General features: G+C 50.4%; 1 protein-coding gene, 1 long non-coding RNA gene and 2 pseudogenes across 2 annotated transcripts; all 4 read left to right on the top strand.

Annotated features, from left to right (window-relative positions):
- Positions 1-4,661: 4,661 nt before the first annotated feature.
- Positions 4,662-7,570, top strand: LOC130681833 (ATP-dependent RNA helicase DDX3X-like; annotated as a pseudogene).
- A 4,470-nt stretch (positions 7,571-12,040) lies between these two features.
- On the top strand, positions 12,041-13,585 carry LOC130681858 (ATP-dependent RNA helicase DDX3X-like; annotated as a pseudogene).
- Positions 13,586-13,956: 371 nt separating this feature from the next.
- Positions 13,957-14,904, top strand: LOC130681832 (tafazzin-like). The gene is made up of 4 exons (XM_057495410.1): positions 13,957-14,182; positions 14,304-14,345; positions 14,571-14,633; positions 14,834-14,904. Exons 1-4 carry the CDS (start codon positions 14,077-14,079, stop codon positions 14,902-14,904), a joined length of 282 nt encoding a protein of 93 aa, XP_057351393.1. The 5' UTR covers positions 13,957-14,076.
- A 25-nt stretch (positions 14,905-14,929) lies between these two features.
- LOC130681859 (uncharacterized) lies at positions 14,930-16,306 on the top strand. Its single transcript, XR_008995067.1, has 2 exons — positions 14,930-15,377; positions 15,477-16,306. It is a non-coding gene; the product is annotated as an uncharacterized LOC130681859 (long non-coding RNA).
- The last annotated feature ends 807 nt before the right edge of the window (positions 16,307-17,113 follow it).

Here is a 17,113-nt window from a genome sequence, read left to right as displayed (position 1 = left end):
GAAATACACAGAACTCCCAGCAGAAAGGACCCAAAGAGGACAACACCAAGACACATAATAATTAAAATGGCAAAGATCAAGGACAAGGATAGAGTTTTAAAGACAGCTAGAGAGAGGAAAAAGGTCACCTACAAAGGAAAACCCATAAGGTTATCATCAGACTTCTCAACAGAAACCCTCCAGGACAGAAGAGAATGACATGATATATTTAATGCAATGAAACAGAAGGGCCTCGAACCAAGAATACTCTATCCAGCACGATTATCATTTAAATATGAAGGAGGGATTAAACAATTCCCAGACAAGCAAAAGTTGAGGGAATTTGCCTCCCACAAACCACCTCTACAGGGTATTTTAGAGGGAGTGCTCTAGATGGAAGCACTCCTAAGGCTAAGTAGATGTCACCAGAGAAACTAAAATCACAGCGAAATAAAGCAGACCAACCAAATACTAACTAAAGGCAAAAAATAAAATCAACTACCTACAAAAGCAGTTAAAGGAAGCACAAAAGAGCACAGAATTAAACAACCAACATATAAAGAATGGAGGAGGAGGAATAAAAAGGGAGAAAAATAAAGAATGACCAGACAGTGTTTAAAATAGCTCAATAAGCGAGTTAAGTTAGACAGTAAGATACTAAAGAAGCTAACCTTGAACCTTTGGCAACCACAAATCTAAAGCCTGCAAAGGCAATAAGTACATATCTTTCAAATATCACTCTAAATGTAAATGGACTGAATGCACCAATCAAAAGACACAGAATAATAGAATGGATAAAAAAGCAAGATCCATCTCTATGCTGCTTACAAGAGACTCACCTCAAACCCAAAGACTGTAGGAACAAGGAAAGACTGAAGGAACAAAACAGCAGCCGAATCATAGAACCTAAGAGTGGACTAACAGTTACCAAAGGGAAAGGGACTGGGGAGAAAGGGAGGAAAGGGAGGGATAAGGGTGGGGAAAAAAAAGGGGGGCATTACGATTAGCATGTATACTGTGTGGGGGGCACGGGGAGGGCTGTGCAACACAGCAGACAAGTAGTGATTTTACAGCATCTTACTACGTTGATGGACAGTGACTGTAATGGGGTTTTTGGGGGGGGATTTGGTGAAGGGGTGACCCTAGTAAACATAATATTCTTCATGTAATTGTAGATTAATGACAAAAAAATTAATTAATTAAAAAATAAACAAAATAAAATACAGCAGGTAAGAAGAAAAAACACATATCCCTCAAAAGGATAAAAAAGTAAGGATAATACTATCACACACTGAGAAAATTCTTTCTCAACCGATCTCAGGAGTGATGCTTTTAACAAAAAGAGCATTTCACTAAGAGAGACAAAACCATGGTTGTAAAAGGTCCGGTTTAAACAAATAAATTCAAGAACGTTCAAAAAATACTTTCATAGGGTTTTTTACACAACACTTTCATCCCTAAGTGCTGCATTCCACAACATTTTAATACTTCAAATAAAGCTTTATAAAGCAGATGATTTGACTTTATGGATCGACGACCAATAGCTGTTTTCCAGTAATCACGAAGGATCTGCACTACAACAAAAATATTTCATACATACAGAATCTACCCACAATAAGCAGTGTATCAGACACTCACAAAACAAGCTCTATTTTCTCAGCACCAAATAGAGCAAAGCTTTCAAATCATACTTGCTCGTAAGGATGGTCCCTATCAAAGGACCACCAACTGACTCTGACTCTCTGTTCAGTGTATTGTCCACGGATAGTATAACTGACACCTGACAGGGCAATATATAATTTATCTTACACCCTGCATTGAAATAAAAGTGGAAAACATTTGAAAATGAAGCAGGGCATGGTGCTCAGATTTCATGGAGGAATACCTCCCCTGTGGAAGCTGTTAGGCTTTCTGCAAACAGACGTTTCTGGAGCAAACACGTGAACGGAGCCATGCGTGTGCAGGTCAGATGGACACGGATCAGGCCTTCCCAGGGCTGATGCCAGAGTAAACCACGGAGCACACCTGCGGTACTTTTGGAAAGAACGACTGTGGATGGCCAGAGAGCTGCCCGCCATGGCCACTCAGCGCCGCCCGTCCAGCCCCGCCCCCCCGTGGCCCCGCCGAGGATCCCTCTGTCTGCCCCACCACCCCCGCCCCATACCCGGGACCCCGTACACCGATCCCCGGCCCTCTGTCTCTCCGGCCTTCCCTCCGTCCCTCCCGCCTGCACCACAAACTCGGCGCCGCTCTCCCTCTCTCGGCCCCAGAGTACATGAACCACATCACCGTCCACAACAAAGAGGTGCTGTACGAGCTCATGGAGAACCGAGGCCCAGCCACCCCCCTCATCACCGTCTCTAATCACCAGTCCAGCATGGATGACCCTCATCTCTGGGGTACTGGCGCCAGTGTGATGGGCACAGGGAGGGAGGGAGCCAAACCAAAGCAAAACAAACTCACTTTTCACTGGGCTCTTCACATAGTCCGGCAGTCCAGGCAGGGCATGGGGTGGTGCCCCCAGGTCCTCCTGTGCCTCCATTCTGCATTGCTGACGATGGCAGGCATCATGCTCAGGGGAGGGTGGGGAGGCAGGGTACAAGGGAGGCAGGGGTGACTGTGCCTGTTCCCACTCCAGGACCCCTGCAGCTGCAGACATCTGCTTCACCAAGGAGCTACATTCACACTTCTTCAGCTTGGGCAAGTGTGTGCCCGTGTGCCAAGGTGAGCTGCTCCCTGGGAAGGGCTGCTGGGCCAGTGGGTGTAGGAAGGTGTGTCTGGGGGCTTCTTTGCCCTCCCGTGGGGCAGGGGGCTGGGCCCAATGCCTCTGGCTTGGCAGTACTGGCAGTGGAGGGACCCAGCTGGGACAGGCAACCTGGGGACAAGGGGAGCCCCAGTAGCATGACGCCCAGCTCCACTGTGTGGCAGCAGAGGTGGCAGTGGCTGTGGGAGGAGCAATGGCTTCTCGGAGAGCACTCAGTTCTCCACGACTGCCTGAGGCTTGTGCAGACCTATAGCAGTCAAGGAGGCATTATCTACAGCCCCTTCTCTGGAGGGCACTGCTAAGAGACTAAGTGATGGCAGTGTGCTGTCATTGGTCTGTGAGGGTGCTGGTATATAGCGGAGTCCTCAGGGTTTGGGCGAATGAATAGGATTGTGTTGATGGGGGGGAGGGGCCATTTTGACCCCCCCGGTCTCCATATAAAAGGGCTTGGAGAGATTAAGCCATTGCTCGAAGGTCAAGGGGTAAGAGATGGCAAAGCCAGGATCCAAACACAGGTTGCTCTTTCCCCTGGGGAAGTGGAATTTTCCCACACAGAGTATGAAAGGAAGGGTGTTCTAGACAAAGGAAGCACATGCCAGGAACTGGAGAGGTAAATGGTAAAGGTAGAAAATGTAGGTTGGCTGTTGAATATAAAGGTTCTGGAATAACTGTGTTAAGCCGCTGGGACTCTGTTCTCTCATTGCGGTAGTGATGTGCTTTCATCAGTGGCTCAGAGAGCACCATGGCTGCAACAAGGCTGGTGGACTGGATCTGGGCCAGGAGGAGGTAGGGAATCTGGTTAGGGGTTCTTGCAGTAATTCTGGCATCAGAGGATTAGTAGCTGAGCCTCTGCTCATCACTCTTGAGAGCCGGCGAACGGGACAGCTTTGGGATGTGCTCTGGAGGTAGAGTTGACAGGACGCTCGGTCGATTGGGTGTGGGCGATGGGGCAAGGAAAAGAGAACTCAAGGATGATTCTAGATGACATCTGGTGGCACGAGTCACTGGGAGGACAGGATGAGGGGAAATCAGCATTGGGGTTGGGAAGGGCAGGGAGTCAGTCCCAAGTTGCACATGCTTCATCTGGGGAGCCTCTCACCCAAGAAAGGGAGCAGCCGAGAAGCAGTGGGATGTGCTGTTCCAGAACTCAAAAGAATGTTCAGGAATAAAGATACTGGGGACTCAATCGAAAATGAAATCGCAAACGTCGAGGCAAGATTGCAGAGGAGAACAGGGAGATAGCAGGGGCTCAGGATGGTACCTCAGAGTACAGGGGAGCAGGAAGCAATGGCCAGAGAGGAAGGAAGTGAAGTAGGGCCCCTTGGCACTGTGGGAGCCTCCAGTGACCCCAGAGAAGCCATTTCTGTGGAGTGACAGTGGCAGGAGCTGCAGGGGGTGGAGAAGCAGGAGTGGAGACCCTCCACCCTGCAGGAGAACCTCTTTTCACAGGTTCTGTGTGAAGAAGGAGGCAGAGGAGGAAGTAACCAAAGTGTGTTAGAAGTCAAGGGAGAGTTTCTTATTTCTGGCTGGTCAAAGTAAAACAGTAACACCCAGTAAAGTCACTGAAGAGTAAAGGAGCGCTTTTAATGAGAGGCTGCAGTGCCTGCCCCTCCAGATCCGCAGACCTGCTCCCTGGACACAGCTGCCTTTCCGGAATGCTCTTTTTGCTGCTTTGGGAAGCTACTTAATTTCTCTGAAACATAAGCAGAGGCCACAATGTTGAGGCTAGTGACCACGGCATTGTTTATCATTCCCTGCTCCTGTGCCCCCATCCCCAAATCTCAGCTCCTCCCTTCTGCAGCCTCAGAGGCCTTCCATGTTGACTTCCTGTTCTGTTCCCTTCTTTGACCTGTATCTAAGTTCTATTGCACAATTAAAAAAAGAAAGCAAAATATTAATCCTAAGCTCCTTTAATGAAAGAAAGCAGGCAGGGACAAGCTATTTATCAAACATGTTTCATGTGCAGCAAAGATCTAACAACAGGTGTTAAAGCAGGTGAAGTATCTTTGCTTCTGTGTTCCAAAAAAGTCCTTTTCCCTGAAGCACAGATAGGCCTTGTTATAGGACATGAAGTGTGAACGTGATCTTGCACAAGCTATACGAGTGAGTAGAGATAGCATTTGCAAAAGGTAAACATTATGAAGTGTTGCTCCAAAAGCATAGTAGTAGTTTTTTTATTTTGTTATCATTAATCTACAATTACATAAAGAACATTATGTTTGTTAGGGTCCCCCCTTCACCAAGTCCCCCCCACAAACCCCATTACAGTCACAGTCCATCTGTGTAGTAAGGTGCTGTAGAATCACTACTTGTCTTCTCTGTGTTGCACAGCCCTCCCCATGCACCCCCCTACATTATATATGCTAATCATATTTGGTTGGTCTGCTTTCTTTTCTGTGATTTTATTTTCTCTGGTGACATCTATTTAGCCTTAGGAGTGCTCCCATCTAGAGCAGTCCCTCTAAAATACCGTGTAGAGGTGGTTTTGGGGAGGCAAATTCCCTCAACTTTTGCTTGTCTGGGAATTGTTTAATCCCTCCTTCATATTTAAATGATAATCGTGCTGGATACAGTATTCTTGGTTCAAGGCCCTTCTGTTTCATTGCATTAAATATATCATGCCATTCTCTTCTGGCCTGTAGGGTTTCTGTTAAGAAGTCTGATGATAGCCAGATGGGTTTTCCTTTGTAGGTGACCTTTTTCCTCTCTCTAGCTGCCTTTAAAACTCTGTCCTTGTCCTTGATCTTTGCTATTTTAATTATTATGTGTCTTGGTGTTGTCCTCCTTGGGTCCCTTCTGTTGGGAGTTCTGTGTACTTCCATGGTCTGATTATTTCCTCCCCCAGTTTGGGGAAGTCTTCAGCCATTATTTCTTCAAATATATTTTCTATCCCTTTTACTCTCTTCTTCTTCTGGTACCCCGGTAATGTGGATATTGTTCCTTTTGAATTGCTCCCACAGTTCTCTTAATATTGTTTCATTCCTGGAGATCTTTTTCTCTCTCTCTGTGTCAGCTTCTATGCGTTCCTGTTCTCTGGTTTCTATTCCATCAATGGCCTCTTGCATCTTATCCATTCTGCTTATAAATCCTTCCAGAGATAGTTTCACTTCTGTAATCTCCTTCCGGGCGTCATCCCTTAGCTCTTGCATATTTCTCTGCAGCTCCGTCAGCATGGTTATGACCTTTATTTTGAATTCTTTTTCAGGAAGATTGGTTAGGTCTATCTCCTTCTCAGGGGTTGACTCTCTGATTTTGGTGTGCATCAAATTCTTCTGCCTTTTCATGGCGATAGAGGTAGTTGTGCAGAACTGGCACGTGTGTCGGCTGGGAGAATGTCCCTTCTTCCTGGTTTGTGGCCTTCTTCTCCTGGGAGGACAGCGACCTCTAGCGGCTCGTGCTGGGCAGCTGCACGCAGACAGGGCCTCTTGATTCTTGCCCGGCCACTGTGGAGTTAAGCTCCGTGGTTGCTCTGGGCTTGGCTGGCCTCACTCTGCTGCTCCAATATGGCGGAGCCTCGACGGAGGGCAAACAGGCAGGAGTCTGTTTATCGCTGTGAGGGGCCTCTGAGCTGTGCTGCCGCCCAGGGGTTTAGGGCGCCTGGAGTTCCCTGGGATTTCTGGCTGCTCGGCTGAGTGTCCCAGGACGCTTTACTCCACATACTGAAAGTTTCAGTGATGCTGAGATGGGAGAAATTATCATGGGGAACATTGAGCTTACTTGTTACACTCATCCAACTCCAGTGCAAAAGCATGCCATTCCCATTATTAAAGAAAAAAAGAGACTTGAAGGCTTGTGCCCAAATAGGCTCTGGAAAAACAGCAGCGTTTCTCTTGCCCATCTTAAGTCAGATTTATGGAGATGGTCCAGGCGACGCTTTGGAGGCTCTGAAGGAAAATGGAAGGTATGGACGCTGTAAACAATACCCACTTTCCTTGGTTTTAGCTCCTACAAGAGAATTGTCTGTACAGCTCTATGAGGAAGCCAGAAAATTTTCACACTGGTCTAGAGTTCGTCCTTGTGTGGTTTATAGTGGTGCTGATATTGGTCAGCAGATTCGAGATTTAGAACATGGGTGTCACTTGTTAGTTGCCACTCCAGGACGTCTAGTAAACTTCTACAAATACTTGGTATTGGAAGAAGCTGATAGGATGCTGGATATGGGATTTGAACCCCAGATACGTCATATAGTTGAACAAGGCAGTATGCCACCAAAGGGTATTTGCCACACCATGATGCTCAGTGCTACCTTTCTTAAGGGAATACAGTTTCTTGCTCCTGATTTGTTGGATGATTATATCTTCCTGACGGTAGGCAGACTTGGCTCTACCTCTGAAAACATCACGCAGAAAGTAGTTTGGGTGGAATAGTCAGACAAAGGGTCATTTTTGCTTGACCTCTTAAATGCAGCAGGGAAGGATTCACTGACTTTAGTCTTTGCGGAGACCAAATGGGTGCCGATTCTCTCGAGGATTTCTTATACCATGAAGGATATGCTTGTACCAGTATTCACGGAGATCGATCACAGAGGGATAGAGAGGAGCCCAGAAGCCCGCCCCGCCACACCCCCGGCCTCGCTGAGGAGCCCCCGGTGTCCGCCCACCACCCCTGCCCACTCATGGCTCAGGAGCCCCGCTCCCGACATCCCCAGCCTCCTCACGCCTCAGAGCCCTGCCCCGCCCCCTCACCTCTCAGCAGCCCCGCCTCCCCCTGTGGGTTCATGCCTCAGGAGTCCAGAGCATACTCTGCTGACCCCTCAGGAGTCTCAGGAGCCCCGCCCCCAAAGCAGTCCGCTCACACCTCAGGAACCCTGCCCCCACCACAGCCTGATCACCCAATCACGCCTCAGGAGCCTCGCCACCCCCCCAGAAGGGCCCCCACCCATAAGATAGTGAAATTCGTTCTTCTCTTCCAGGTCCTTGGTTCCCGCCAGCGCCACCTGAAGCCCAATCACCCCTCGCCCCCCTAATCCCAGCACCTAGCCAATAGCCACCAGCCCCGTAGAAGTGACACCTCAATCAGCTCATGTCCCTTCCTATATAACCCAGCATCTTTCCCTAATAAAGCGGAATTCTCCAGTGAATTGCTGCTGTGTGTCGCTCCTTTTCTTTCATTGGTGCCGAAACCCGGGAGACGGGACACCCCAACTGGGCCCTGTCTTCCCCCGACACCAGCAGAAGCTTACCCTCATCCTCTTTTTCCATCGCTGGCTCCTCACACTCACCACTCCTCTTTGGCCTTTGGGTAAGTTTTCCCCCGGAGCGGGCCGCTCTTCCCCGAGCTATCACAGCGCCATTGACCATGATCGTCCGGCAAGGCCCTGATGCTCAGGGACGAGGAGGGAACTCTCCCCGCCTTAGGCCTTCACGGCTGCAGAGGACTCTCAGGCCCCTCCTCCAACAGCCATAAACGAGGTGACTCCTTTGCGGATGAGAATGCTCCCCTTCCCCCCCCCTTCCTCTTTCCATTCCTTCTGCCAAAAATTCCTAGTACTATGTTCCTCGTGACTCTGGCACCATGCCTTCTTAGAGAAGTCTGGGTGAGGACCCACACTTCCTAAGAAATTCCGATTCGTATACGAGTTTCCGCAGACCACCAAGGATCATCGGGGACGCCCTTTGTCTCCTTGCGGTCTGCTCCCAGTCCAAGGATCTCCGTTCGTCTTCCCCTGTTTGTCTCCTTCTCTGTCCTTTAGCCATGGGAGCCTCCTCATCCCTCCCTGAAAGTTCACCTCTTGAATGCCTACTCAAGTATCTAGCCACCCTCTCCCTGACGCCTGATATAAAACCAAAACTTCTCTGTAAATACTGCTCCCAAGATTGGCCGACATGCCCCCTAGACAATCACAACCAATGGCCCGCAGGGGGAACTCTTGATCCTAACATCACTCGCAATCTCTTTAACTACTGCCAGCGCCTGAAAAAATGGAGATTCCCTATATCGAAGCTTTCCGCCTCTTCCCCCCGCGTCCCCCCAAGTTCTCCTAGCCTGCAAGCCGTCTCTCCCGCAGAAGCCTCCCGTTCACTCCCTTCCCCCTCCTCTCCTACAACAACCCCTCCCCCTTCCTCCACCACCATCACCTCCCCCACCTCACCCCCATGCAGATCAAGCCTGAGCCTTTCAGCCCCCCTCTAACTAAGTCCCAGGAGCCTCCTCCGTCTTTGCCCCCATCACCTGTTTCTCCCCCACAGACTGAGCCAGAACCCTTCAGTCCCCCACCACCGTGGGTCTCCGCTCTCGAGACATCTTCACCTGCTGCTTAATAGCAGGTCTGAAAAACACAGCTCATAAAGTAGTCAATTTTCAAAAGCTCCAAGACATAATTCAAATGAAAAAGGAAACTCACTCTGAGTTCTTAGACAGACTCACTCAAGCCCTATTACAGTTACCAGCCTGGACCCAGAAACGCCTGACGGGAGACGTGTCCTTATGACATACTTCCTAGCTCAAAGCTACCCCGACATTAAAGCTAAACTCAAAAAGTTAGAACAGGGTACCACTACCCCACAGACTGAGATCCTAACAGTGGCCTTTAAAGTCTTCCATAACTGGGAGGAGGAGAAAGAACGCCGTAAACAAAAGGCTGATCAGGCCAATTTCCAAATGTTGGCCCAGCTGATAAAACCACAACCTGGGCGCTCTTCTACAAACAAGCTCCCCCCAGGAGCTTGTTTCAAGTGCGGTCAAGAAGGACATTGGTCAAGGGCATGCCCCTAACCCAGATCTCCTACCACCCCATGCCCCAGATGCCACAAAAAGGGCCACTGGGGGTCTGATTGCCCAGCCACCCGAAGGGGAGGCTGGACGAACAACCCCCATCCTAAGCCCACCATAGTGGGGCTGGCAGAAGAAGACTGACAGGGCCCGGGGGCTTCTCGCCCAACCATTTCCATCACCAAACAGGAGCCCAGGGTTACTCTAATAGTAGACGGTCGCCCCATCTTCTTCCTCCTAGATACAGGAGCCACTTCTCAGTCTTGCAAGAATACCGGGGCCCTACCACGCCTGCCATTACTCCTATAGTCGGGATAAGAGGTAAACAGATTTTCCCATTAAATCCCCCCCGCCTTTTATGCACAATCCAAGACAATCCCGTACCTTTCTCCCACTCCTTCCTGGTTATGCCCCATTGTCCCATCCCTTTACTAGGATGGGGCATCCTTTCTCTCCTCCATGTTTCCATAACTACATCCACTCCCACAGCCCCCAGTACTCCCTTTCTGATGGCCCTCATAGCCGACGACCCCCTCTACCCAATGAAAGCTACAGTTCCGCCCTCATACACCCTGTAAATCCCAAAGTTTGGGACATTACAAGTCCCTCCATGGCTCTATGTCCTCCTGCCTCTATCAAATTACGTGACCCCTCTCAGTATATCTGCCAGGCCCCATATCCCTTAACCACTTCAGCCCTCATAGGCCTCCAACCCATCATTCAAGATCTTTTAAACAAAAATTACCTCAGACCCACTCACTCCCCGTTTAATACCCCCATATTAGCTGTTAAAAAAACCAACAGATCATTCCGCCTTGTCCAAGACCTTCGCCTCGTCAACATGGCCGTCGTCCCTATCCATCCCTTAGTTCCAAATCCATACACCCTTTTATTGCGGATCCCTAAGCCTCCCACTTCTCACTGCTAGATCTCAAGGACGCATTTTTTTTTCTATCCCTCTGGACCCCTCCTCCCAAGATTTTTTACAGAAAACGGCTCCTCTCTGACATGCCCGTTCCCAAAACCGAGACAGAAATCCTTTCCTTTCTAGACCTGGCTGGGTATTTTAGAGCGTGGATTCCAAACTTCGCCCTGTTGGCAAGACCCCTATACAACCTCAGCAAGCGCCCCCCTGAAGAACCATTATCCTCCTCACCCCGACACTCCTTCATTAAGCTCCGTCAAGCCCTTGTGGAAGCCCTAGCTCTCCATCTTCCTGATTTGTCGAAGCCCTTCTCATTATACATTCATGAGAGGTCCGGTCAAGTTCTAGGAGTCCTAGGCCAATATTATGGCCCATCCTTTGCCCCAGTAGCTTATCTTTCCAAGCAATTAGACCCCACAGTTCGGGGATGGGCCCCCTGCCTACGGGCATTAGCCACTGGACAGCTCTTGCAGAAGGAAGCTCATAAACTGACATTCGGGGCGCCCCTTACCATTCTCTCCCCACATCACCTAAAGGATCTCTTAACCTACAAAAGTTTACAGACTCTCCCTCCCTCCAGACTCCTGACCTTACTGTCCTCTTTCCTCCAAAATCCCGTTCACCCCCTTTGCCATCCATACCCAAATCATGACTTTTTCCTCCTTTCCTGCTCCCTTGCTCTCTCTCGCTTTTTTTCCTCATTCCTATTGTCTTCCCCACCACCCCAGCCACCATTGTATGGCGATTCAAAGTCAGACAGACTTACACACAGCATCAAACAAAAATTACTGCCCTCATTGCCACATCAGACTGCCCCCTGAAAGGCTGCTCCGAGCCTTTATACCACCACTTTCCTCCCTCCACTGAAGTGTTCACTAGCTGCTACCTTTATTCTCCCTACCTCTGCTTCCTCTATGACCAAAAACAAGCCTGTTGCAGGCGATGGACAGACACCTATGGGGGATGTCCCTACTGGTCTTGCGCCATTCACTACATGGGTAACTCCTGGTACCCACAGTATTACTCCTCCAACCCATTTTCTTCAATACTAACAAACCCCTTCCTTACCTGGCTCTGGCCCATTACAGGCCCTATAATAATCATTCTCCTCTCCTGTCTCTCCTTGCCTTGTAATGTTTATCAAATCCCAAGTTGGTAAAATCTCTAATCAAACTTTCAACCAGCTTTTACTCAGGAACTACCAGCTTTTAGCCACAGAAGATCCCTCACCCTCACGTAACCTCCTCACCACACACTGAGATGGACCGCTCTCTCCGCTAGAAACTGTTCCTGGAAACAATGGCCGCAGACGCCTGGCTTCTGGCACCCGTATCCTCTTGGCACCATTAGAATCAACAAGTCCTCGACCTATGGTTACAGGGAACCTTCATTGATTTCCAACCTGAAGAAGTCCACATCTACTCGTCCTTACTGTGGGGAGTCCTATCAACCCTTTCCTCCCGGTCCTCAAGCCCTCACTCCCTTCTCCGCCCCCGTTCAGCAGGAAGCAGTCAGAGAGAAAGCAACGTCCACAACCCCATAGAGGAGAAAGGGGGGAATGAAGGGCCAACACCCATAAGATGGCGAAATTCCTGCTTCTCTTCCGGGTCCTCGGTTCCCGCCGGCACCACCTGAAGCCCGATCACCCCTCGCCCCCCTAATCCCAGCACCTAGCCAATAGCCACCAGCCCTGTAGAAGTGACACCTCAATCAGCTCATGCCCCTTCCTATATAACCCAGCACCTTTCCCTAATAAAGCAGAATTCTCCGGTGAATTGCTGCTGTGTGTAGCTCCTTTCCTTTCAAAACATATAATCAATTTTGATTTGCCAAGTGATATTGAAGAATATGTACATCAGATTGGTCGTACAGGATGTGTGGGAAACCTTGGCCTTGCCGTCTCATTCTTTGATGAAGAAATATCACGAAGGATTTGTTGGATCTTCTTGTTGGGAAACATGGCTCATGGACACCGCCATAAGGGTAGCAGTCGTGGACCTTCCAAGAGTAGATTCAGTGGAGGATTTGGTGCCAGAGACTATCGACAAAGTAGTGGTTCCACCAGTTCTGGCTTTAGTAGTAGTCATGCAACCAGCAGCTGCAGTGGTGGAGGTGGTCACAGCAGCAGCAGAGGATTTGGTAGAGGTGGTTATGGAGGCTTCTACACTAGTGATGGATATGGAGGAAATAACAGCTTCCAGGGGGTCGACTGGTGGGGCAATTGAATCTGCTTTACAACAAAGTCATCCTTTTAAACAACCTCATGGAAACCACATGCAACTTAGCCAGACTATTGTGTAGCTTTAAGAACTTCAGTACATTACCAACTGTGATCGTCCTGAAAATTTAAGGGAGCTCAAAGAGAAAAGAAAAGAGTAGTCAACAGTCTATTAATAAATCGATTTAAAGATTTAATTGATGTAGTTTGGATTAAACCCCCTCCTGCTTATTCCCACCCCAAACTGCATTTATAATTTTGTGACTAAGGATCATTTGTTAATTGTGACTTTAACTTAAGACAACTTACTGTTTTGATGTCCTGTTGGCTCACTAATGCTCAAAATATCAATCGTTCAAATGAAGTTACTGAAGTTGGGCTGAAAAAAAAAATCCATTTCTTAGTGCATTGGGCCAAGATAGTCCCAGTGTCTGTCTCCGTCCTTCTTTGCGATGGCTCTCCATTCCCTACTTGATAAGGTGAGGGTATTTACTTGACCCCACTCCTTTGACCTCCCCCCTTCGCTGTCTCTGTCTCTGTCCACTATATAAAGGTTGATGAGTTTCTTACTGTGTGTGATCACAGATTGTCTCCACAGCAACCCCAAGCTGAAAGCAAGCATGCAACATAAGGCATCTCTGTTGCTGCTGATCACAAGGACACCTGGCTCCACTCTCATGGTCTCAAGGCATCTGCAAGGAGAGTGGTGCTGGCATGGGGGGCAGCATGAATCCACTTTTTTCAGCGTAGCAAGTCTGAGTTTTTCCCAACTCTCAATGGCCCTGTCTGTCCCATAATGTGTTCTCCTTTTCCCAAGAGGCCTCACTAAGGGGGAGTCAAGTTTTCAGGGGGAACCCTGAAAGGAAGGGGCCAGCAAAGGGGGGATGGTAGAGCTCAGGCAGAGGCCTAGGTGAGACCCCGAGAAAGGGTGCTGTCCAGAATCTGGGGCCCAAGTGAGGTTGGAAATAATGTACTGCTTTGCTCCAGCAGCTCCCACTGTGCCAGGGGCTACATATGGAAAGCCCACCCAAGGGGCAGTGCATCCCAAGGAGAAAGAGAAAGTTTCAAGAGCCTGGCTAGGGATGGAAGACAGTGAGGGTGATGCGTTGGTCTGGGCAGCTGTGAGGGAGTGGACTGCGGGTGTGCGGCAGCTGAAGTGGCTCAGCGGGTGAAACTGGTGGGTCCAGCAGGCATGGCCCTAGAGTAGTAGAGGAGCTGCCAGCTCAGGATTTCAGTCACAGTTCCAAACCACGATGCGGCCTTGTAAGTGACAGGCACTTAGAGGTTTAGAGTATGTTAGTCAACTAAGGATGTTAAGGGCCATAATGCAGCCAGGGCTGAACAGGCCCAGGAGAGACAGTCATTAGAGGGTGTCCCTGTGGATGGCGAAGTGACGGGTGAGGAAGTCCCTGAGCTGCTGCTTCATCTGCCCTTCATTCCCAGGGAGGGGGAAGGAGGGGCTCAGGGGAATGGGGACTGATGGGGAGAGGCCTTTTCTTGGCAGGAGATGGTGTCTACCAAGAGGGAATGGATTTCATTTTGGAGAAGCTCAAGTATGGAGACTGGGTGCACATCTTCCCAGAAGGTCAGTGGGGCCAGCAGGGTCACAACCCACCCCACCCCTACCAAGTATATGGGTGGAACTAGTCCCCTCCTCCACCTCCCTCCGGCAGCTCCCAAGCTTCTGCCGTGTTCCCCCTCATCAGGGAAAGTGAACATGAGTTCTGAGTTCCTGCGCTTCAAATGGGGTAGGGGCTGCTGGCCTTCTCTGGCTGGGTTGGACTGTGGCAGATGGGGGCACATGGGTGTGTTGGTAGCAGCAGGAAGAAGACTGGTGCTGAGATGAGGGATTGTCATGCAGAGGGACCGGCCCAGGGAGCTGGTTTTAAGTGGGGGAAGGGCAGGGGTGGCCTGGCTGTAGGCTGGCACGTAAGCTCTGCTCATGCCAACATTTCTGCCTCTCTGTGGGGCAGGAATTGGACGCCTGATTGCAGAGTGTCATCTCAACCCCATCATTCTGCCGCTGTGGCATGTTGGTGAGCCTCCCTCTCAGGCCAAGGCTGTGGCCTGGGCATGGGGGCGGGGAGAGGGGTTTCTCTAGATGGTGTTGGCAGGGAGTTCCACTGGGTGGCAGGGAGAGGATGTCTGGGTTAGGGGATCCACCTGGGCTCAGGCTGCACTGCTCCACGCCCTGCCTCATGCTTCTCGGTCTTCTCTTCTGTCCACTGTGCTGCAGGAATGAACCATGTCCTGCCTTATAGCCCACCCTACTTCCCCCGTTTTGGAGAGGTGGGTAGGGGCTGCTGACCTTTGTGCCTGTCTGTCTGCCATCTACCCCATGTTCCCTGCCCAGCACTACTGAGGCCAGACTCAGGAGGAGCTGAGCTTGAGGCCACAGCTGGGGGACTGATTGGAGCAGAGAGAGGGCCTAACTGGCACCAAGGCCGATAGAAGGAGAGCAAAGGAAATCAGGAAGAGCTGGGCCCTGGGGCAGGGACAGAACGGGACATCAAGGGCAGGGACCCCAGGACTGAAATGGCAGATAGAGCCCGAATGCCTTGTTTTAAAGAGAGAGAGTGGCTCTGAGGGAGCATGCAACAAGTCTAGGGCAAGACTCAGGCTTCTGGCTCCCTGGGGTGGTTGGGCTGGGACTGTGGGCACTCCCCGTTTGTGTAACCTGCCTCTGGCTGCACTCCCCACAGAAAATCACCGTGCTGATTGGGAAGCCCTTCAGTGCCCTGCCCACGCATGAGCAGCTCCGGGCAGAGAACAAGGCAGCTGTGAGTCATGCCCCACCCCTCCTACAAGTTCCCTTTTCTCCCAGGGCCCCTGGGCCCAGCTCCCCACGGCTGCACGCCAGCCCCAGTCCTTCCCCTCAGGTGGAGATGCGCAAAGTCCTGGCTGAATTCACTCAGGAGGAATCCCAGCGCCTGAAGACCCAGGCTGAGCAGCTCCACAGCCACCTGCAGCCTCGGAGATAGGCACCACCCTGCCCAGACCCTGTCCTTGCTTCCTTTCAGGAGAGGGCAGCCAGCCCCTGAGGCCCGGGAAAGAGGCTGTCCTGGGACCCAAGCCCCAACTGCTGGGCTCTCAGCACCATCCTTGGGTTCTTGCCTGGCACAGAGATGGGGCTGGGGGATGGACTCGTGCTTTGAGCTCAGCTCTGGTTTTGTAGACAGATTTGTTCATAACCCTTAACGGATACCCTCCCCTAGATGGTGAGCATTCCAGCTCCTCTCGTTCTTCACGTGAAGGAAGGCTCTCAGCTACTCCTCCCACTTGGCCATGAAAGGAGGAAGAAATTTAGGCTGGAGCCTCCTTCCTGCTTGCTTCCAGGCTTTCCCTCCAGGGCTGGGGTCAGGAGGCAGAGTAGTTGAAGGAGGTGGGGTGGCCAGGACAGACCTTCAGGGAGGGGCCCATGAAGGGGTGGGCCCAGGCCTCCGACCACCCACCCTGATCAGGGATGGCCACTAGCCACGTCTTCCTTCTGCCCATGCTTCCCACAGGTGTGGGACTCTTGGGCAGGGCCCAGCCTCAGGCTGCAGGCAGAAGAGCAGCCATTTGCCAGAAGTGGAGCCCAGTCAAACAGCCTGTAGCCAGGGCTCACTGACTTCTCTTGTCCTTCCCACCCCCTAGCATCACTCAAGTACCATGGAGCCTAGGTTTTCATGTTTTGTAAACAATAAAGTATCTGTGTTGTACTGTTTTACCTCTGGCCTCTCTGTAGAGGTGGGGATGGGAGGTGACCTGTTGGACAGGGAGACTGGGCGTTTATAGAGTCCTGGGCAAAAATCAAGAACACTTGAGCAGACAGCCATAAAACTCAACGTGCACCAGTCATGTCAGACTTAAGTCATCGTCTGTAATCCCCTACCAACCTCGCAGAGGAGGCAGAGCAAAGCTAATGGACTTTCTTCAGAATTCAAAGCTAGCAAGGTAGGGGAAGCTAGCAGCAATTTGATCCTCCTCAGGCCAGTTCCCAAGAGAAAGGTCTCTGAAGGGCCCAGTGAGCCACCATGAGCAACACTTACCGTGATGGGAGGTGGGGCAGAGATCGCTACATTGAGCTTGGGACCCGGCTGGGAACAAAGACGGATCCAGGGTGGTGGCACATCCCGCAGAGGCAAAAGCAAACCTCTAGAGAAAAGTGAGCTCAGTTTAGGCCTCCAGGTTGTCCATAGATTAAGATCAATCAAAAAAAACACCTCATAATCTTCACTAAAGTATACAAGGAAATGAAGCACTGTGCCTCTGTCGGCAGAAATAAGAACAGGCTGAAACCCTTGGGGACTTCTAAAATTGGCGGTCAGACAGAACATGGGAAATAGAAATGTGTAAAGAAAAGATGGAATCACAAAACTGAGCCAGCAAGAAGAGAAGCTTCAAAGGTGATCAGCGCTGCAACTATGCATGAGTCTATGGTGACTTAAAAATGAAAGGTTTTTAAAAAATGACCGGAAGGGGAAAGAAGTCACTTGAGAGGAAGAAAACAACTTGTAAATAGACATACGTAAAA

Source organism: Manis pentadactyla, chromosome X, assembly GCF_030020395.1.
Source record: "Manis pentadactyla isolate mManPen7 chromosome X, mManPen7.hap1, whole genome shotgun sequence".
NCBI lineage: Eukaryota > Metazoa > Chordata > Mammalia > Pholidota > Manidae > Manis > Manis pentadactyla.
The sequence above is the reverse complement of the archived record's forward strand: the minus strand, read 5'-3'. Positions and strand labels throughout refer to the sequence as shown.

Coding starts and splice junctions, on each gene's coding strand:
- LOC130681832 (XM_057495410.1), top strand. CDS start 14,077: ATGGGGAGAGGCCTTTTCTTGGCAGGAGATGGTGTCTACCAAGAGGGA. Junction 14,183..14,303: donor GGTGCACATCTTCCCAGAAG/GTCAGTGGGGCC, acceptor CCCCCTCATCAG/GGAAAGTGAACATGAGTTCT. Junction 14,634..14,833: donor TCTGCCGCTGTGGCATGTTG/GTGAGCCTCCCT, acceptor ACTGTGCTGCAG/GAATGAACCATGTCCTGCCT.